This window comes from Petaurus breviceps, unplaced genomic scaffold (genome assembly GCF_028583685.1).
Source record: "Petaurus breviceps papuanus isolate PSGF00001 unplaced genomic scaffold, PetGlider_PUasm1.0 175, whole genome shotgun sequence".
Lineage (NCBI taxonomy): Eukaryota > Metazoa > Chordata > Mammalia > Diprotodontia > Petauridae > Petaurus > Petaurus breviceps.
In genome coordinates, this window is record NW_027185764.1 from 59,411,365 (window position 1) to 59,433,653 (window position 22,289).

Sequence of the window (22,289 nt, forward strand, 5' to 3'; positions counted from 1 at the left end):
TTCAAGACAAGAAGACCTGAGTTCAAATATTACTTCACATACTTAGTAGCTGTGACCCTGGATAAGGAAGGGACTTAATCTCCCCTGGCCTCAGCTTCCTCATCTATAAAACAAAGGGATTAGATTCACTGGCTCCTAAGGTCCTTATCACCTCTAAAACTATGATCCTTTGATCTCCTTACACAAATGCAGACCAAAACAACAACAATTTTAAAAATGCTTATAATCATCCACAGTCTCCTATAAGATGCACCACATTGACTTATTTCATAACCTTTGCCATCCCCATGAGATTTTACAAACAAGTTTGTGCCCTAAACTGTTGTTACCCTTGGCTGCCGTGTCTCTTTGTCTGGTAAGAAAATAACATATTTGTTGTCTAAGGCAGTTTCTGGGCTCTTTTAACCTCCTAATTGCTGCAATTGCTTTATGCTTGTTAAACTTCCATAGAAAATGACAATAGTCTGTGTTCACATATTTTCCTTTATCCATGTCCCATTTTCAAAGTCTTTTTGAATGTCAAATTGGAGCTATTGTCTCATTACAGCATATTGTCTCATTCATCCTTTATTTTGGCAGTATCTAGTCTTTGCTTTAAGGAGAATAGCACAGAAGTAGTTTATTTGACCCAGGGATTCTTGCCATTCTGTGAATAGCAAAAGACCTCAGTTTAAAGAGGGTATGCCCAGAAAGAGCCTGGTCAAGTTTAACAATGGTGGCAAAAATTCATTAAATTCTCTATACTTTCTGCCTTAAACTTAGATATATTATATCCATGTTATGTTATGTTTATGTTAAAAGGGGTTTTGAATTTGCTATTCCTATTCCACATGGAAGACAAGTCTTCACACACTCACACACACACACACACACACACACACAAGCAACTGGATCTTTTTTTTTGGACCCATCATTTTGGATTTGGGTGAGGAGGGTAGGAAGAAGGGGAAAAAAGATAAGAAAAGAAAAAGAATACAAAAGGGGAATGGATGGAAAAAGAAAAAAGTGTTCTCAAACACCCACTCCAAAGAAAGGGAGAAGAAATGAGGCACTAGTTGCCTCACTTGATCCTCACAACAACCCTATGAGGTAGAGATCATTATTATCCTTATTTTGCAGATGAAGAAGCTGAGGCAGATGTGTTAAGTGACTTGCTCAGGGTCACATAGCTAGCAAGTATCTGAGGCTGGATTTGAACTCAGCTGTTCCTGACTCTTCCCACCACTGCTAATTTACTGTTTACAGAGCAGGACAAGTAGACCCAGTGGCAGCCCTAGCAAAGAGAGACGGTCATGCCACATGGGCCATTCTATCCTACTTACAAGGCAGCAGGCCTCTGCTACAGCTGCTGTTCCAGATCACTTCCTTTGGCCCCTAATCCAAAACTCTGCTGAGGAACAGGCGAACTACAGACTAAGGGGCATCGCATCTTCAATTAATGTTGGTATCTAAGCTGCAACTCTCATTATGATACCCTTTTTGTTGGTACTCCTCAAGAGAATTTCAAGGTGACAGTCAAGTATCCTGTGAAATTATCTGTCTTTGTGCTTTGGGGTAACTCTGCCAATTCCTTTATATGCCTGAAAGGAAAACCCACGAGGCAACCTTCCAATCAGCTATAACTTCCTCAGATCTTTTGGCAAGAATGTCCAAATTGGTATGATTGCACTCCTCTAGTAGCATGTCAATGCAATTGTTGGACAAAGATTTCATATTTAGAGTACAAACAGCTACACTGGTACTAACACATAGTCTAAAGCCTGGTTTGTTCTTCATACCCTTCCCACTCTTGCCACTTTCACTGCAGAAGGGGAAACAGGGGTGCACAGAGTTGAATACCAACTTTTTTTTTTATTATTTTTAAGCAATCGGGGTTAAGTAACTTGCTCAAGGTTACAAGGCCAGTTATTTCTGGGTGTGGTGCTGAGTGTCTGAGCCCGGGATTTGATCTCCAGGTCGTCCCAACACTGGAGCCGGTACTCTTACTCGCTGAGCCACCTGGCCGCCCCAAATACCAACTTTTTGCTTGTTTCATGGGTTTCATGAATTCATGACTCAGTGGCCAACCTCTTTGCACTTAGGCCTGTTTCTGTGGATAGTAGCTAACAGGATTTCTTGGAGCCTTTATAGCATGGTAGAACCTGTGAGAGCTTGCACTCTAATGGCATAGTTTTCAAGAACCTGGGGTAATTTTTACATCATAATTAATCCTCAAAATAGGATCTGGTGAACTACAGGGTGTCCCTAAAGCCTTGACACAGAAAATCTCATTAACTATGCTTATTTTCAAGAAATGAAATGAATGAAATTTTCAACAACATTTTATTTAATTAGCATAAATGAGATTTCATAGGAAGACACAGGAGACACATAGGAAATCTCATTAATTAAATTAAATTAATTTCATTAATATGGAAAATAGTCCCCAATAGCTAATGAAAGCTTTTATTCCACATGAAACTATCATGGCTAAAATCTATACTAATTAAATAAAATGTTGTTGAAAATTTCATTCATTTCATTTCTTAAAAATATTCATAGTTAATGAGATTTCCTATGCATCCAGACCTTAGGGACACCCTATAGAATGGAAGCTCTGGGTTTATATAGACCAGGTTCACCCTTAAGGAATGGGAGGAGCTTATCATAAATCACTTTTTGGCTCATGTACCCATCTAGGATACCCCCTGAGAATATCAGAATTTGGTTTGTTTTACCCTCACCCAGGGCCTCTCTGTGGTAAGGTATTTGGTGTGCAATCTAGAGAGCCCACAGAACTCTACTTCAGAAATATCAAACATTGCTTATGTTTTATTTTCTACAGAAAAAGTAAAAGATTCATCAACTCCCATGTAATCATTCAGGCTAATAATACATATAGGACAGCCTTTATTTCATCCAACACAAAACACAAAACCCAAAGGATTCATATCCAACTCCATAAAGAGTCAAGACAACTGTCCTTCACTCTCTGTTGAGCCCTGACTCCTCCTGGGACCTAGACATCCCTCTAGAACAGCAAGTTTCAAACATTTTAATCTAAGGATCCCTTTATACTCCAAAATTACTAAAGACTCAACAGTGTTTTTGTTTATGTGAGTTATATCTATTGATATTTACCTCATTAGAAATGAAAACATCTTACTAATGTGAAATGAAAAATAGTTTTGACCTCATTGACCAAGGGTCTTAGAGACCCCCAGAGATCCCCAGATCACAATTTGAGAACTGCTGATCTAGACATAATATTACCTTGTGATTGAGGTCCTCTCTTACCCCCTAATAAGAAAGAGAAGCAGTGGGCATTGATAGGTTCAAAGTCCCTTCCCCCCAGGACTGTTTAGCCCCTATAATTTACAGAAGGACAAGGTCAAGAATTGTTACTAACAGTATTAGTAGTAGCAGTAGTAATAAGAGCTAGCTTTACCACTTTAAGGTTTGCAAAGCACTTTGCTTATATTAACTCATTTGATCCTTACCACAACTCTTGGAAGGAGGCATTATAATTATCCCCATTTTACAGGTGAAAAAACTGAGAAGTCTATGTTTTTCCCAGAGTTACACAGCTAAGTATTTGAGGCAAGATTTGAGCTCAGGTCTTCCTGTGTCCAAGTCTATTATTCTTACACACTGTATCACCTGGCTACCTTTGATAGCTATCTCTTTTCTTTCTCCTCAATTCCAGTCCTTGCCTGGCCCCTACCTTTCTCTGATTACTCCAGGAATTTAGCATTGTCCATTTACTCCTCTTCCCTTCAGAAGTCTTGGTTCAGGAAATAGGCATGGTCTAGAAACTCTTTTTGTGTCTCAGAAGCTCCCTTAGCCTCAGGATTTCCCCAGCCATTCAAACACTCCCCAGTAACTGCCACTCCACGCACTGCTAATGGCTCTCATTTCTGCAGCTCTGGCCTTGGCCCACGAATTCACACTACTCTGCCATCTACTACTCCAGTGACTGACATTTCTGGAGCCAGGTACCTTCCTCCTCTCCTGTGGCCAGAAGATTCCCTGAATGGGCCTAAAGTCTGTGCAGGCTTCCCCCCAAAGAATCAGAATCTGCATCTCCTTCCTCCTTTGTCTCTCAGTTTCCCCCTCCCAACTTTCTTCTACATATCTCAGTTTTTTGTTTTTCTCTCCATCTCAAATTCTTTCCACTATGGTTTTTATAGACCAACTTTAAGGGTGACTCAGATGTACAAACGCTGTCACTTAATCCATTATCCTCAAATGTTATGAGTTAATCATCCTCAATGTGGTTTCAGGCCTGGATACTCAGGCCAAAGTTACTTATTCATACTCTATCATGGAGATAATATCAATGTCAGAACATCTCAAATAGAGTATCAGTGTGGGTGTTTACACATTCTACAAGGAGATTAGTACCAAAGGAAGAAGAAAGTTCTCCTCCTAAAATCTTGTTAATTTTATCCAAGTTCTTCCTGGTATATCCTTTATATGTGTAATCAAAAAAAAATTTTTAAGTGACTATTAAGAGACTTATACTAGAACTGAGACTGTCCGTCACCCAAATCAAAACAACCCCACTCCAGCACAGTTCTGAGACTGAAAATGAGAATAGTTCTACCAGCATGGAGTCCTCAGAAACTATCTTGTTAAATATATTCTTATTCCCACCTCCCCATTCTTATGTAATTTCATCCAAGAATAAGTAGAGTAGCAGATACATCCGATACTCTGTAGTAGTTTATAATAAATTCTAAAATCTCTGTCCAAGCATAATAAATTCTCCAAAGTATAATTATGTGAAAGAGGTTTTCAACCACAAGTTTTGGGATTTCTTTACTCATTCAGGAACTCCCTCAGTTATTGCCACTCAGCAACTACCAGCCCTCCTCATTCCTGAAGGCCCTGGCTTGATTCAGATTCTTGCCACTCTGTGAGTGGTGAAAATCTTGTACTCATAGAGAAATGTGACTAGAAAGAACTTCATCAAGACTAATGAGTTTCAGGAATTCACTAAGTTCCCTCAACTCTCTGTCTTAAACTTGGATGTGATAGTACATATGTAAGGGGTTTTGAATTTGCTATTCCTATTCCAAACAGCATACTTACATTCCCAGGAAGAAATTTTGGGGAATTACATTCCCATTGCCATGAATAAATTCAAAAAAGGTAAACTGAGGCACATACTTGAAGCAAAATTAGCTTATTAACAGTGATGCATATAGCTGTTAACAAAGCGGGTCAGACTGGCCACCTCAGTAAGGTCAGTGACCCCAATGAGAAGTAGAAGATCCTTATAATTGACATGTAGGAAAGGAGGGGGTCTGGGTAGTTGAGGAACATTATAATTGACTATCCTAAGAATAATGGGTTGGGATGGAGGTGTGGCTAATCACACTTCTCTCTGACAATTAAGGAATGTTAATTGTTTTATGGTACTCATCTGCCCCTTGTAATCTTTGTTATAGGATCAGCACCATTAGCACTGTAGTCTCCTTGGAGGAGATCAAATCTCTATACAAAGACAGGCAAGGATGGAGACATATTTGGGGGAGGATGGAACCAGGTTAAGCTAGTTGTAGCTAACAATAAGCAGATATCCCAGACACTAATGGTATAAACAATAACAACTTTTCCTTTCAACCATATCTTTAAACTTACTCTGAAGGAAAATTGCATTTCTGAGCATCACTCAAGAATGGAGAAATGTGGCTTGACAAAAATGAAGCAGTAACACAGACTAGGCACAGGTAGGTGGCACAATGGGTAGCATCCCAAATCCTGAATTATTTGAGGATAGCATACCAAAAATTCTGTTGTTAAAGGACCATTTAAAGGGTACAGTTTATATCTTATGGAAGGAATATGTATCCATAACTTCATTACTACATAACAAAGGTTATTTTTGCAATTTCCATGTTTCAGTACCCTAAGCCTGGAGTCAGACGCAACTGAAAAACGGCTAAACAACAATACAGAATAGGGTCAATTACAGAATAGAATCAATTATTAAATGATACAGAATAGTTTTAATTTCCTCACTGTCGAGATAAATCATCATGCGCACACACATATGAATCAGAATTCTTCCTTCCACTTGCCACTTTATATTTAAGAGATGAGAAGAAAAGGAAAAGGATGAAAGAAGGATATAGATGAAGAAGAGTGGGAAGAAGGAGATGTTCTGAAGCAGCTGGTACCCACCCTAAAAGAGGGCAGAAATGAAGCTAACACCATAATTCTGTCAATCAGTTTTTCTGAACTGCTTTCCTTTGTTCCAAGGGAAGGTTCAGTGTGTGTGTATGTGTGTGTGTGTGTGTGTGTGTGTGTGTGTGTGTAGCAATGAGGGCATAACAGAAAATTAATGTGTTATAAAGAACAAAAAGAATCCATTTTTTTAAAAAGGACCTGCCAAAAGAAGACCAGGGTTACTTTTGACTTTTATAACCTACAACTGCTGTCAGTCTCCAAGAGATTGTTAACATTGGATAACATGCTGCCCTCAAACCAAAAGAAACTTGAAGTGATCTAGAAGGCTTTCAGATCATCAAGGGAACAAAGAGAAAGATGACCCCTCCTGCTTCATTTGTTCAACCATTTCCAAAGCTAGTAGCACAAAATGCTCCAATGTACACAGGACTACTGTGACATTATAAAATTACCCACAAGTTGTCTATTGTATGAGGTTGAATGCACTCTATTCTTGAAGAATGCATCAGAAGAACTGTCCTCTTTCTGGCAAATCATAAAATAACCCCAAGTATATCACTAGAAGAAGGTTTATTCCTAAAAATAGATTTACCTTGTGCTGGTATGTATCTTCTGGGTGTAACAATTCACTTCTATTTCTTTGTTCTGTAAACAAAAAGAGAGTCAATCAATCCATCAGTCAATCAATGAGCATTTATAATGGATTTACTGAGTATGAAGAACTATGCTAGGTACTGGGCATACAAATACAATGAATAAAATAATCTCTACTCAAAAGATGTTTACATTCTAAAGGGAAAGAAAGCAAGTACATATCTAATTACATGTAGAATAAATATAAAGAAAATTAATGCAAATAAAAACAAAGTTGTTAAATACAATGTAGTTTAGGAAGAAGGAGGTATCAGGAAATACTTCACCTTATAGAAGGTGGCCTTTGAGCTATGTCTTGAAGGCAGAGAGATTCAATGTGGTGGAGGTGAGGAAGGAGTGCATTCCATGTATGGGGTTCAGCTAATAATGCAAAGGGGAGATGGGAGATGGAGGGCTGTGCCTAAGGGATAGAGATAAGGTCAGTCTGTCTGGTTTGCAGAATGTGGGACAGGGAGTAACACTGTGTGAGGATGGAAAGATATATTGGAACCAGGTCATGAAGGGCTTTAAAAGCTAAAGAGAGTTGATAGTTGACCTTAAAGGCAACAAAGAGCCCCTGGAGTGATGTGGTCAGACTTGCACTTAAGGAAAAGCAGTGATATGAAGGAAGGACTATTGGGGGGAGAAAGTTTAGGCAGGGAGGCAACCAATTAGGTAGTTGCTGTAATATTCTAGGTGAGATAATGAAAGCCCCAAATAAGGTGACAGCTGTGTGAGTCAAAAAGAAGTCATCCTCTGAAATGTTATCCAGTGTTTGAAAAACCAGACTAATCTAGACTTTTGGAAACCCAAAAATAATTAGCTATATGAAAACAAGAATAAGACCATAAGGACTCAATGACATTATGTAAATATATTTGATATTAAAATCAGCATATACAATCAAGTTCCCACAGTCTCTAATCTTCAGCTTCATTAGTAGTTAAATATAATCTTGGGATAATGAAATGAAAAGATTTCTTTACAAAGCACTAACCTAAAATATAAGACAATACACAAGGCTAAAATTGGGTAGAAACCACATGAGATTTTGAATTAAGAACATATTTATATTGGTACATCTAAATGATGTAACAAATGGTAGAGTTGTATATTGTTCAAATCATACATTAAATGTATTTTTTAAAAACAAGCATGCTATTTAAAGGAATTCTTCAGTGAATCCTATTATTAAAATTTTTTGAGCAAATAATTTTACAATAAAGCTAATGATATAAATCCTTTAATTGGTCAGTTTTATAAGTTCAAATTTCCATATATTGAATTTTCCTATAACAAGGCTCACATATTTTAGAAGTCTAATGTACTTGGCTAAGCTAGAGAGAAAAACAGCTTGATCAATGCTCCCTGGGATAACAATGAGAAGAAATAACTTTATCATCTCTTTTTTGCTTTTATACATTGAGCACTCTGCTAAAATTCTCCATAAGAGTGTCATCATGGAATGGAAATAACTAGGGGTTTTCAAAGGCTATAATACTGAAGGAACCTAAGTTCTACTAGTATTGACAAACTGAAAAGGTTCTAAGTGTCCACCTGGTTATATAGGTATGTTATATAATGCCCAGACCAGTTATATTTAAAAAGTCTCAGGGAGCAGCTAGAAGGCACAGTGAATAGCACTGGCCCTGGAGTCAGGAGGACCTGAGTTCAAATCCAGCCTCAGACACTTAACACTTACTAGCCGTGTGACCTTGGGCAAGTTACTTAACCCCAATTGCCCTCCAAAAAGCCAAAAAAAGAGTCTCAGGCTTGCATGGTGGCACAAGGCTAAAATCCTAGTTATAGGGAAGAATGAGGTTGATGGATAGCTTGAGTTCTGGAGTTCTGAGCTGCAATAGGACTAAAACTAATTGGGTGTATACACTGAGCCCAACATCAATGTGGTGATCCTCTAGGAGTACAGCCACTAGCTTGCCTGAGAAAGGGGAAAACTAGCCTAGATCAGAAAGGGGGAGCAGGTTACAACTGCCATGTGGATCAATATTGGGCTCAGGCCCACAAGTAGCCACTGGACTTCTAGCCTGGGAAAAATAGAGAGAACCAGTTTGAAAAACAAAAAACAAGTCTCATCACCAGAATGATAGCTACTAGGCAGCTTTTTGTTGATGTTGTTTCTGCCACAGCAATTCATGAAGACCTTTCCTAGACTTCTCACACTGGAAATATTTTCCATCCCTGTGGCCTCTTACTCTGACTGGTTCTTCCCCATCCTGCATTTTTAAGGAACAAGTCCAGGCCTGCCATGCCTTAATTCTGACTGTACTCCTGACTGTCAGGACATTCCCCTATATATTTTACCTACCCTTACAAAGACTCTAAAGTACTGGAGAGTTGTGATGTTTTGGTAGAAGGAGTGTCCATATTGATGAAATAAGATCTTTCATTGGTTTGTGGACAGATTTCAGGATCTTTGGGGTTCATGGACAGATTTTAAAGGGTTTATGTATGAATGGGAAAACAAATTACATTTTATCTTCACAGTCCTCTAACTAAAATCTAATATTTCCTTCAATTGTGAATGTAGGAGCCAACACATGGAGATTCATAGGCTTTACCAGACTTCCAAAGAGGTCCATAATATAAAAAAAAGTTAAGACCTCTGTTTTAAAGGATATATCCCTGAATATGGAAATACTAATAAATTTTCCCCTAATTTTTGGTACTGATTAGTGACAAGGAAAAAAATGAGAAAAGATGCCTAGATTAGGTAAAAAGATCACAAAACATCCATAACCTATAAATCTAAACTATTTTAAAGAGAAAACAAATGGTTAGGGACAAGCTTAATTATATTTCTTATTAATCTTCATGACAGCATCCATATTTCCATAAATACTATGAGCTTAACCCTTTCATACATAGTTGAAGTATTAGTATGGAAAAAGAAAATTAGTTTGAAGGAAGAAGTCATTGGTAAATTAGTCAACAAAAAGAATTTATCTTCTGTGTAAAAGTAGGGGAAGATCATACTTTCTAGTGTATGTAGAAATGGGAATAAGGTAGAACCAGAAGGAGATCCAAAATGGATAATCAGGATGGTTCTGTATCTTCTCCACAGACTTTAATGTTAAATAACAACAACAAAAACCTAGGACACAACACATCTTCTAAAAGCCACAGTGCCAAAACATGGCTCCTTAGAGTGGGGCTTCTTAAGCTTTTTACAGTCAACCACTTTTTGCCCAAAAAATTTTTATGTGACCCCTATTATATATGTATATAAAATAGGTATACAAATAAAATATTTACTAATAATAAATCATAAAGAAATTTGTTTTAAAATAATTCTTTTATATATATATATATATATAATTTTACCATTTATTAAAGACAAAAGCAAATCTGCATACTAATGAGATAGATGTGCTTGTTGATCTTTACATAAAGAACTAACTCTTGGCAAAATATTTGATACTACAGGACAAAGAACATCTTCAATAGCTTTCAGAGTTAATAGGTACTTTGATTTAATAACTGTCAATGATGAGAACACACAAATATGTAGTACAAAATGGCTGAAGTATGTTTAGGGCCATTTCAGAAATTATTGGAAATTCTGTCCTAATTCCAAGCCAAAATTCACTGAATGATTTTGTATGTACAGTAAAAACACTGTAATTCATAACATACAAAAGTCTCGAAACTGAGTCAAAATGTTTCTGGCAGCGTTCATTGGTGCTGCATGGCATGATGGTATGTGCAGTATAAAGTTGTATGTTCAGAACCAAGGCTACAGAGAAATTGTGCAATACAACATGGGCAAGCACTGATTCTCAATTAGTTTTTGGTCATTGCACATTCAGAAACCTTTTACTGTTGCCAAATTTTTCATGACCCCCACATTCAATTACATGACCCCATATGGGGTCACAACCCACAGTTTAAGAAACACTGCAGAGGAGCAAGGAGTAGAAAAGAAAACTTTTTTCATTTCTATGTCTGGTAGACACAGAGCAAGCTAACAACCTGAAAAGTACTGAAATACTCAAGAAGATACATAACACACACACACACACACACATACACATTAGGTTTTTCTCTTTTTTGTACAATAAGGTTGTTGTTGTGTGATTTCAGTTGTGTGTGACTCTCTGTAACCCCATTTGGGGTTTTCTTGACAGGGATACAGGAGAGAGGCAAATAGGGTTAGCTTGCCCTATTTGCCCAGTGACTTGCCCAAAGTCATACGGCTACTAAGTGTCTGAGGCTGTATTTTAACTCAAGTCCTCCTAACTCCAGGTCAGGCACTTTATCTAATATGCCACCTAACTGCCCTGTCTAAGGTAGGAAAGTTGTACTTATGTATTTGGAATTTTGAAAAGGGTCTTCCTCCATTGTTCCCGCAGTCACTACCAGAATTAATAAACCACAACTTCCTCATGTAACAAAGGCAGGAATTTGAAACAAGGGGTTGAGGGGAAGTGCAATGTCTCAAAGTAGGGTTTACCTAGGTTTTTGTTACTTTGCCTTTTTTCCTCCCATCCATTTGCATGAAAGATCAATGAGGACCTTGGTGCTGAGAAAACTGGAGGGTACTCAGAGGCTAGGACCTCTTTAGGGTTCCTTAGAAGAGTGGCTTCTAAAATGTTGCCAAATAGATACAGTTTAGCAGTCATATGTTAAGCAGTGAGTTAGAAGGATTATCTAAACCTAGCGGCTTCAAATAGAAACACACCCTTCCTTTTGGAAAGGCTACTAAAACCAAAGCTCTGACAACTGTCAGACACTCTTTGTGGGGAAGAAAAACCAATAAAAGTGTTTCCCTTAAAGCAGGAAACTGGGGGAAAAATTTTTTTACACCAGCTTTCTCTAATAAAACTTCATTTCTCAAATATATAGAGTAGTAAATCAGAGGTACTATGAGTCATTCCCCAATTGATAAATGGTCAAAGGATATTAACAGGCAGCTTTCAGACAAAGAAATCAAAGATATCTATAATCATTTGAAAAAAATGATCTAAATAAACATTGACTAGAAAAATACAAATTAAAACAACTGTGATGTACCACCTCAAACCTATGTGATTGTCTGGTTGATTGGTTGGTTGTTGTCCTTCATTCTTGAAGAGGACCAAAATGACATCACTATGCTAGAGTCAAGTTTCAGTGTATTTGACTAGCTGATCAGACCAATACAAGTTTGGAATGTTCTACTGCAGGTTGGGCATAAATAGTCCATGTGAACATTGGGGGTGGATACTGTAAATTTGCACATCTCATGTTTCTTTTGGGCTACTTCAATTCTGCTTTGCTTATAGAGAATGATAAGGGCAAGCCATGCTGAGCAGTCCTGTGGCAGTGTCTCCTATGTCACACAATCAATTCCAAAATTCTTAAGAGAGACCTTGTATATCATTAACAATACTTGCAGCTTCTGTAGAGGTATAAGACCAATGACACCAGCACACAGAAGGGCTGTTAGCACAGGTTCTTTGATCTGTTTTTCTAAAGGAAAGACAGCTTTCCTTTAGAGGGTCAACAATCTTACTTTAATTAAACAATGCAGACAGATAAGTAGAAAGAAGTCAGTATCCAAGAAAGAATCCAATAGTCTAAACAAAGTAACAGATATATAATCACCAGACCAGGAAGCACAAACATCAGGGTTCACCAAGTCAGAGAGTCCCTTAACAACAGCTACCCAGAGTCTCATCTGTTCAAATCACAAAGAAGCATTCTTTCCATGAGTTAGCCCCAAAGTAAAATACCAACCTCCCACTATATTCAACTAATAGGCTTTGAGCCAGAAGGAATCACAACTCATGTGACTCAGTGTCTAATTGGCTCACTACCAAAAGGTGTGAAAGCCTTCCTGCAAGCAAGCCTTCTTGTAAGCAAGCTTCCCCACTCCCAAGGCAATATGGGCTCTGTGAATGTATAGTTTTCACCTGATGGGCTCTATGTGACTCAGGATGTGTCATAGCTATGAACTAGACCAGAGCTCAAAGCAGCAAGACATCTGTGGCTCAAAGCAGCAAGAAAGACATCTGTGATTGAAATATCTGTCTATCTTTAGAGCTGGGAACATGACCCCTGTTCCAAGGGGAAAAGGGGCACGTGGTCACATAGGCCTACTAATGGATGAAGAAGATCTTATATTCCATTCACCCTAGACTTTGATAGTGTCCTTGTATTGCTTCTTCTGACCCTGTGTGAGTTCTCCATAAAATAGTCTTTTTGGCAAGTGTACACTTGGCATTCAAGTGACATAGCAAGCCCATCGTAGTTGTGTTCTCTGAAGCAGAGTTTGAATGCTTGGCAGTTTAGTTCAAGAAAGAATCTCAGTGTCTGGTATTTTATCCTGACAAGTGATCATCTGATTGGTTAATCTGATAGAAAAGGAAAATCACAAATGTTGGAGGGGATGTGGGAAAATTAGGTTAAATGCACTACTGGTGGAGCAATCTGATCCAACTATTCTGGAAAACAACTTGGAACTATGCCCAAACTGTACATACACTTTGATCCAGCAATACCACTATATATTCCATATCGCAAAGACATTCAAAATAAGGGGAAAAGGACATATTTGTACAAAAATATTCATAGCAGCTCTTTTTCTGGTTGCTAATAATTGGAAATAAAAGGGATGCCCTTCAACTGGGGAATGGCTAAACAAGCTGTGGTATATGATTTTAATGGAATATTATTGTGCCATAAGAAATGACAAATAGGATGATTTCAGAACAAGCTAGAAAGACTTACATGAACTGATGCATAACGAAATAAAAAGAACCAGGAGAACATAGTACACAATAACAGCAATATTGTGAAGTGAAGAATTGTGAATGATTTAGCTATTCTGAGCAATACAGTGATCCAAAAAATTCCAAAGGACAAACTATGAAGCATAGTATCTGCCTCCAGACAAAGAACTGGTATTGATTTAATTCAGACTGAAGCACACTATTTTTCACTTTCTTTTTTTTCTTTTATTCGATTCTTCTCATACAAAATGACTTAATACAGAAATGTTTTACATAATAGCACATGTATAACCTATATCTGATTGCCTACCATCTCAGAGAGGGGGAAGTGAAGGGAAGAATAGAATTTGAAACTCAAAACTTTAAATAAAAATGTTCTAAAACTTGGGGAAAAAAAGGTGAGTATCCTAAGCAAAAATGGAATTGATTGAGAGGGACCAAAAAACAATGAAATTGCCCTCTATGTCATACTACTAAGACTAGAATACCTTCTAGAGGAAGAGACTGAGGAGAAAGGATTAAAGAGTGAAACTAGTTTCTCCAGTAAAAAGGAGAGGCACTTTAAAGAGATTTTACAAAAGAAAAACCCAACAGGATGAGGCCTACGGCTGGAAGCCACAGGTGAAGAAGCAGCCCCATTGTGAAGCCCCCAAAATGGGTACAAACACACAGCTGTGATAATGTTAACACAGGTATTTATACTCATTGTTTTTGTTTTTAATTAGATTTTTGGTGGGAGAAAAGGAGAAAAACTTTAAGATTCTTTCTGCTTTCACAATCTGGACCAGGTCAGAGAAGGCAGAGATAAAAATAGATAAAGAAAAGGAAGGAAAAGCACTTTTCTTTCCCTTTCTTTTCTCCTGGTTTGTAGAAACCAGTTTGAAATAATTCAGCACAATTTAATTGGTTAGGTAAATGAGTGGTCTTTAATCTAAGCTCACTGGATAGTTAGAAAAGAAAAGAGAAAGTTTAAGCAAATAGGGATAAGAGGAAATGGGTAGAAAGTTAAGAAATTTGTAGTCTCTTTGCCCTGACATTGCGAATAAAGGGTTTTAAAGTGAAGAGATTTGAGTTTTGGAAGGAGAGGTTTTAGGAAGGGTTTTTTTTTTATCCCATTAAGATAAAACAAATATGAGAAACTTTATTCGGTTATTCTTTTTTTTCTTTTTAAGCAATCGGGGTTAAGTAACTTGCTCAAGGTTACACGGCCAGGTGTTTCTGGGTGGGTGCTAAGTGTCTGAGCCCGGGAGGTTATTCTTTATATATAGAAAATATAGAAATATATTTGCAGTATTGAATTATTTGAGGATAGCATACCAAAAATTCTGTTGTTAAAAGACCATTAGAAGCATATACTTTATACCTTATGGAAGGAATATGTATCCATAATTTCATTACTACATAAAAGGTTATTTTTGCAATTTCCATGTTTCAGAAAATCTTCATAGATCCCAAAAGAGGGTTGAAAATACATGCCATTGAAATCTTTGTCACTAGAGTGGCCCTATAATTTGTTAGGAGTGAATGGCCCTTGGGAAAACTGAAATTTTATATGATTACATTTTAAAATATAAATCCAGATCTAACTGAATTTATTCTAGTCTCATTTAAATGAGATGTGTTCTCTTCTTAGGATAATTGTGATCTTTTACCCTTTTTTAAATAAATCAAGCCTTAAAAGAAAAGACACAATATTGGACATTAAGAAAATATGTTTGGAAACTATAAAAATAAGTTTTTTTAAAGTATAATTGGATCAAAATTACTCTATATTGGTCTTGAATGTAATGATCATAGAAAGCCAAAAGTGCTAAGATGAATAATTTTCTATTTAAGATAACTTAGAATGTGGAGCCAAGATGATGGAGTAGAAACAGGACTTGCATGGCTCCAGCTTCCACCTCCTCCAATACATGTAAAAAATGACTCTAAACAAACTTTAGAGCTACAGAACCCACTGATGACAGAGAAACAAATCTCACGCTGAAGGAAGCCTGGCAGTACAGCAGGAAGGTTCTATCACATCGAGTTGGGAGACAAGTGCAGTACCCACTGCACCCATGGTTTTTAGCCCCAGTGCAGCCCTGACCAGAGGTGGCTGGAGCAGACTTCAGGTGACTAAATCACCAGCAGCTGTAGCGGTTTACAGACTTCTCAACCCACAAATGCCAAAGACAAAATAAAAGGTTACTGTGGAACCTTTTTGTAACAGGGGAGCACAGTCCGGCTGCTGCCCCTAGAGTGAGAAGCAGAGGAGGTGTGGTGGCTGTAGCCACTGCCGCATGTCTGCTTCCAGAGCTCCTGGTCTGCAGATTGTAGGGGGGACCAAGCAACCATTCAGAGGGTAATTGTTCTTGCTTTGACCTGCTTGGATCTGGATCTTGGTCTTGGGTGGTGGTCCTAGGGTGTGTGACCAGTAAGCCAGAGTATGTAGGCTGTAGAAAGGGCTCCCATCTAATAGTTCCAGCAGCTGCAAAAACCCCAGTGATTTGGGACATAGCTCTCTCCATTCTGGAAGCAGAGTTCTACCATGGCAAAGAGCTCAAAAGTCTAGTAACTGGCTGCCAATATGAGCAAGCACAGGAAGAACAGATAATAGAATCATTTTCGGGGGACAAAAAGGATCAAGGCATGGAGCAGGAGGAAGACAGTGAAGTCAGAACTCCTCTATCAAAAGCCTTGAAGAAAAATATGAATTGATTACAGGACATGGAGGAGCTCAAGAAGGATTTTGAAAATCAAGTAAGAGAAGTGGAGGAAAAATTGGGAAGAGAAATGAGAATGATGCAAGAAAATCATGAAAAGTTAGTCAACAGCCTGCTGAAGGAGACCCAAAAATACAATGAAGAAAATAACACCTTAAAAAATAGACTAACTCAAATGGCAAAAGAGGCCCAAAAAGCCAATGAGGAGAAGAATGCTTTTAAAAGCTGAATTTGCCAGATGGAAAAGGAATTTCAAAAACTCACTGAAGGGAATAACTCCTTCAAAATTAGATTGGAGCAACTGGAAGCTAATGATTTATGAGAAATCAAGATACTATAAAACAGACCCAAACAAATGAAAAAAATAGAAGGCAATGTGAAATATCTCGCTGGAAAAACCACTGACCTGGAAAATAGATTCAGGAGAGATAATTTTAAAATTATTGGTCTACCTGAAAGCCATGATCAAAAAAAGAGTCTAGACACCATATTTAAAGAAATTATCAATTGGCAGAGTCAAGATGGCAGAACATAAGCAGGCCCTCCCTGCTGCTCTGGCTTCCACCTTCCCCAATCCATGTAAAAAGGGGACTCTAAACAAACTTTGAAGCTGCAGAACCCACAAGATGACACAGAGGAGCTAACCTCCCCCTGAGGACAGCCCAGCAGACCAGTAGGAATTGGCCAGCACAGTGCTCTGGGAGCCCAGCCCAGCCCCACCCCGAGACTTTAGCCCCAGGACGAGCCTGACCAGCCACCAGCCAGAGGGACTCCAGATCAGCAGCAGCTGTGGCCATTTCCAGATTTATCAACACATAGATGCAAAGGACAAAGTGAGAGGTCAGTGCAGTCTGGACTTTGGGACCCAGTAAGTGGGAGTGCATGGCTTTTGCCCCCTGGGTGAGAAGCCGCTGAGACACCGGCAAAGCCAGCCAGCACCACGTGGCAGCTTCAGCTCCTGGCTTGCAGAGTATAGGGAGACCAAGCACTAGTCTGAGGGGTAATTGCTCTTGCTTTAACCTTCTTGGATGTGGATTGCAGTCTAGGGTGGCAGTCCTGGGGTGTGTGTCCAGCTTGCCAGAGCATGTGGAGACCTCAGAGAGGGCACCCAACTAATACCTTTGTCAGCTGAGAAAACCCCAGCATTTGGGATGAAAGCTCCCCTGTCTGGTGGCAGAGTCCTACTGTGGCAAAAAGCCCAGGGGTCAAGTGACTGAGGAGAGACATGACCAGGCAAAGGAAACAAAGCAGACAGAAGATTCCAACTTTGGACTCCTATTTTGGGGCAAAAAGGAGCAAAGCATGGAATAGGAGGAAGAAAATGAAGTCAGAACTCCTGCACCAAAAGCTTCAAAGGAAAATATGAGCTGGTTACAGGCCATAGAGGACCTTAAGAAGCAGATAAGTGGAGGAAAAATTGGGAAGAGAAATGAGAATGATGCAAGAAAATTACAAAATGAGAGTCAACAGTCTGACTGAGAAAAATCAAACCTTAAAAAACAGACTAGCTCAATTGGCAAAAGAGGCTCAAAAAGGCAATGAGGAGAGGAATGCCTTAAAAAGACAAATTTGCCAGATGGAAAAAGAATCTCAAAAGCTCAATGAGGAGAATCATTGTTTCAGAATTAGATTGGAGCAAATGGAAGCTAATGACTATGAGAAATCAAGATGCTGTTAAACAGATCCAAACAAATGAAAGAATAGAAGGCAATGTGAAATATCTCATGGGAAAAACCACTGACCAGGAAAATAGATCCAGGAGAGTTAATTTAAAAATTATTGGACTACCTGAAAGCCATGATCAAAAAAAGAACCCAGAAATCACTCTCCAGGAAGTTCTCAAAGAAAACTGCCCTGATGTTTTAGAACCAGAGGGCAAAATAGAAGTTGAAAGAATCCACCGATCACCTCCTGAAAAAGATCCCAAAAAGAAAATTCCTAGGAATATTATAGCCAGGTTCCGGAATTCCCAGATTAAGGAGAGAATATTACAAGCAGCCAGGAAGAAACAATTGGAATATTGTGGAAACACAATCAGGATAACACAGCATCTGGCAGCTTCTACACTGAGGGATCGAAGGGCTTGGAATATGATATTCTGGAGGTCAAAGGAGCTGGGATTAAAACCAACAGTCACCTACCCAGCAAAGCTGAGTATCATGTTTCAGGGGAAAATTGTTGAAAAAACCAGAGTTGAATAGAAAATTTGACATTCAGATACAAGAAGCAAGAGAAGCATGAGAAGTCTTATAGCCTTAAGGAGATAATATCATTTTGCCATCAGGACAGTCATGCTCAAACTACTGCTTCCTTCTATTGAACTTTGAATGTGGAGTTTACTGATATCTGGAGCTTAGATCAAAATCAAAATATTAAGATGAAAAGGCATCCCCATAAACAAATCTGTGCAAAACATGACATCTTCTGTGGCCCTGTGCTTCACAAATCTTCCCAAAGGAAAGACGTGCTTAGAAGCCAAATCTTCACTTTGCCAGGAGTGACTGAAGTTTGCTAGATAAGAGACTTCTGAGCCAGGTAAATAGAAACATAATGTGAGCTTATTGTTACTCTGACACACTTCTTTACTCTATGCTTGTAGCTAAGGGGTGTGGGAATCAGCTTTAAAATTCTACTCTACAAGTAAAAGTGGAAAGAGAAAAATTATATCTACTGTCATACGTCTGAATAAAAGGCATAACTATTGGTCAAAACCAAAAAAAAAAAGAAATTATCAATTGCCCTGATATTCTAGAACCAGAGTACAAAATAGACATTGAAAGGATTCACCAATTGCCTCTTGAAAAAGATCCCCAAAAGAAAAACCCTAGGAATATTATAGTCAAATGCCAGAGTTCCCATGTCAAGGAGAAAACACTGCAAGCAGTCAGGAAGAAACAATTTGAGTACTACGGAAACAAATCAGAATAACACAAGACCTAGCAGCTTCTACATTAAGGGATAGAAAGACTTGGAATATGATATTCAGGAGGTAAAAGGAGCTAGGACTAAAAGCAAGAATCACCTACCCAGCAAAACTGAGTATAATGCTACAGGGAAAGATATTGTCATTCAATGAAATAAAGGACTTTCAAGCATTCTTGATGAAAAAAACAGAGCTGAACAGAAAATTTGACTTTCAAATACAAGAAGCAAGAGAAGCATCAGAAGGTAAACAGGAAAAAGAAATCATAAGGAACTTATTAAAGTTGAAATTTTTACATTCCTACATGGAAAAACGATAAATTATCTGATATAAAAGAGGCAAGAGAAAACCCTTACAATGGAGGGGAAGAACAGGAAGGTGAAAGGGAATGGAACAACCTCATTCTCATTGAATTTGACCTAAGGAGGGAATAACATACACACTTAATTGGGTATCTTACCCTATAGGAAAATAAGAGGGGTAGGGATAAGAGGAGGGAGGATAGAAGGGAGGGCAGATTGGGGGAGAGAGTAGTTAGAAGCAAATATTTTTGAAAAGGGATAGGGTCAAAGGAGAAAATAGTGGGGGGCAGGATAGGATGCAGGGAAATATAGTAAGTCTTTCACAATATAACTACTATGGAAATGATTTGAGTAACTACACATGTACAACCTATATTGAATTGCTTATCTTCCCAGTGCAGGTGGGTGAGGAGGGAGGAGGGGAAAAGAATCTGGAACTCAAAGTTTAAAAACAAATACTTAAAAATTTGTTTTTTATTTGCAACTGGGAAATAAGACATACAGGTACTGGGGTATAGAAACCTATCTTGCCTTACTAGAAAGTTAGAGGGGTGAAGGGGGAGAATATAAGAGAGAACAGATTGGAGGAAGGGTTGTTCAGTAGGCTTGCTATTTTGGGGTGGGGGGTAGGGGAAAGATGGGGAGAGAAAAAATTGTAACTCAAAATCTTGTGGAAATGAATGTTGAAAACTAAAAATAAATTTAAAAAAAATTTTAAGATATTCAACTGAATTTTACTGGCAGTAAGTTTTATTTCATATATTACATATATATTATTATTATGTTTCTAAATTTTCTTGTATTGTGAATTTGGGAAACCATTACACAAGAAATGCTATCAAGAAGAAGATACTACTGCATCATTAGAAAACTAATTCCTGTTGTGATATGAATGCTGTGAAATTATTAAGTTATTAAAGGCTGTTGTCATCAAGTTAAAGCCTATAAGTATTTAACTGAGAATACTTTGGTTTAAAAGGAAGAATAGTAATTACTTACTGTGTGGAAAAAGTACAAACAAAAAAAAGAGAAACTTTGTAAAATCTTAACTGTAAATTTTTGATAAAGGTCATAAAATCTTACCAGCCCTGTGAAAGAAGTTGACTAAGTGTTGTAAAATTCTAAAATAATGAATTGGTTTACTGAAAAACTTGGATCCCCTTTCCATCACAAACACTCATGACCTACAAGTCTGGGTGAGTTTTGTCTGATATATTACTCAGCTATCACTTGTAAAAATTATGAAATCTACCTGTTAATAAGTAGCATGTATTGGAGTTGCATCTTTGAGCCAACTTGGCTAACAATAGACTTTTATATGCCAAGACTCCATTTTGTTTCAGGAGGTAACAGGTAATACAAATGGGAGGCTTGCTACAGTCAACCTTTTTCTGGGGTATAAAGTCAACTATTAGGTATTCATTATATGTGTGAAACTCCAGAATGTAATTATTTTTATATTATAAATGAGGGGTAAATAAGATGTCCTTATATATGTTCATTGTTAACTATTCTTGTAAACCTGAGAAAAGTGATAATAATCTAGCCCTAAACTGTGATTAGTGTAAATTTGAGGCAAACTCTCATGGGGATTTAATTTGGTATTCTTCTGAGTTTTGATTTCAGGTGTGATTGTCTGAATTGATATTAAGCCAATAGTCCCCTATTCAAGGGAAATATCATGTACTGCCTGAAGGGAGTGCAGGTTGAGGACTACTACAGTTGGATGTCTATGTCTGGGCAAGATAAGGGCTTAACTCAGTTTCCCCATTGTGCTATTTCCTTTCTGAACAGGAAATTTTCCCACCTGGTAAATTCTGACCCCAGCTTTGATACCCTTAGAATAAATGTAGAACTTTGCTACATGATTAGTTATTAAATATGACTTGTTCATGGAATCAGACAGAACTAAGGGAGTTTTCTCCTGCTGTAGCTCGTGCCAAATCAGTCTGTGCCCTTCAAGGGACAGTCTCAATTTCATCATAACCATGTTCCTCCCTTTTCCTTTCATAGCAAATTCTATCATCAAGGCAGGTGAACAGTGGAAGTTTGTCATTAAAATATTAAACTTATTAATTTACATATTAATACTAAAACATCTGAGTTACTATAATAGGATGCAAGTATGGAAGATCTTACTATTTTTAATCTGAATTTGTGGTTGACTCCATATCTTGAGCATCTAACTGAATGAGTTCTTTGGCTTGCCATCCCCTTGCTAATAGTTACATATCCACATATCACATTAGGCCCTTCAAGTATTTCACTCTTTCAGCAGGATATGAAGATAACATGTAAATCCTCAAAGAAAGGGATAGAGTGAAAATATAAAAATGCTTTGAAAACAAAATAATAATGTAATATAAATTTTACTGGGATGAAAAACTTTGAGAAAGCAACAAGATTAAATGGCAGAAAACCTAAAGACTACACACACACACACACATACACACACACACAAACACACACACACACATATATATATATATATATATATATATATATATATATATATATATATACACATACATACATGACTGGCTTCCTAGTGTCTCAAATGTTAAAATACAGGCTTTGAGTGTTTTAGTGAATAAGTTCTAAAAATCGAATTAGGAATTTTACACATAAAAATGCATTAATACTTGTACTGTGTTTCCCTGATAATAAGACCTATCCCCAAAATAAGCCCTCCCCTTGCTGTGTAAAATTCCTCTAAAATAAGCCCTCCCCCGAAAATAAGCCCTATTGAGATTGCTACCGTGTTTCCCCGATAATAAGAGGGCTTATTTTCAGGGGAGGGCTTATTTTAATGAACATTGAC

At 37.8% G+C, this 22,289-nt stretch overlaps 1 protein-coding gene across 1 annotated transcript in view; it reads right to left on the reverse strand.

Moving 5' to 3' along the window:
• ANKRD31 (ankyrin repeat domain 31) overlaps nucleotides 1–22,289 on the reverse strand; it is a 149,230-nt gene that overhangs the window by 60,312 nt on the left and 66,629 nt on the right. Inside the window, exon 8 of the mRNA XM_069085448.1 lies at nucleotides 6,767–6,819. Within this exon, the coding sequence (XP_068941549.1) occupies nucleotides 6,767–6,819 (53 nt within the window). The remainder of the gene's footprint in view (nucleotides 1–6,766; nucleotides 6,820–22,289) is intronic.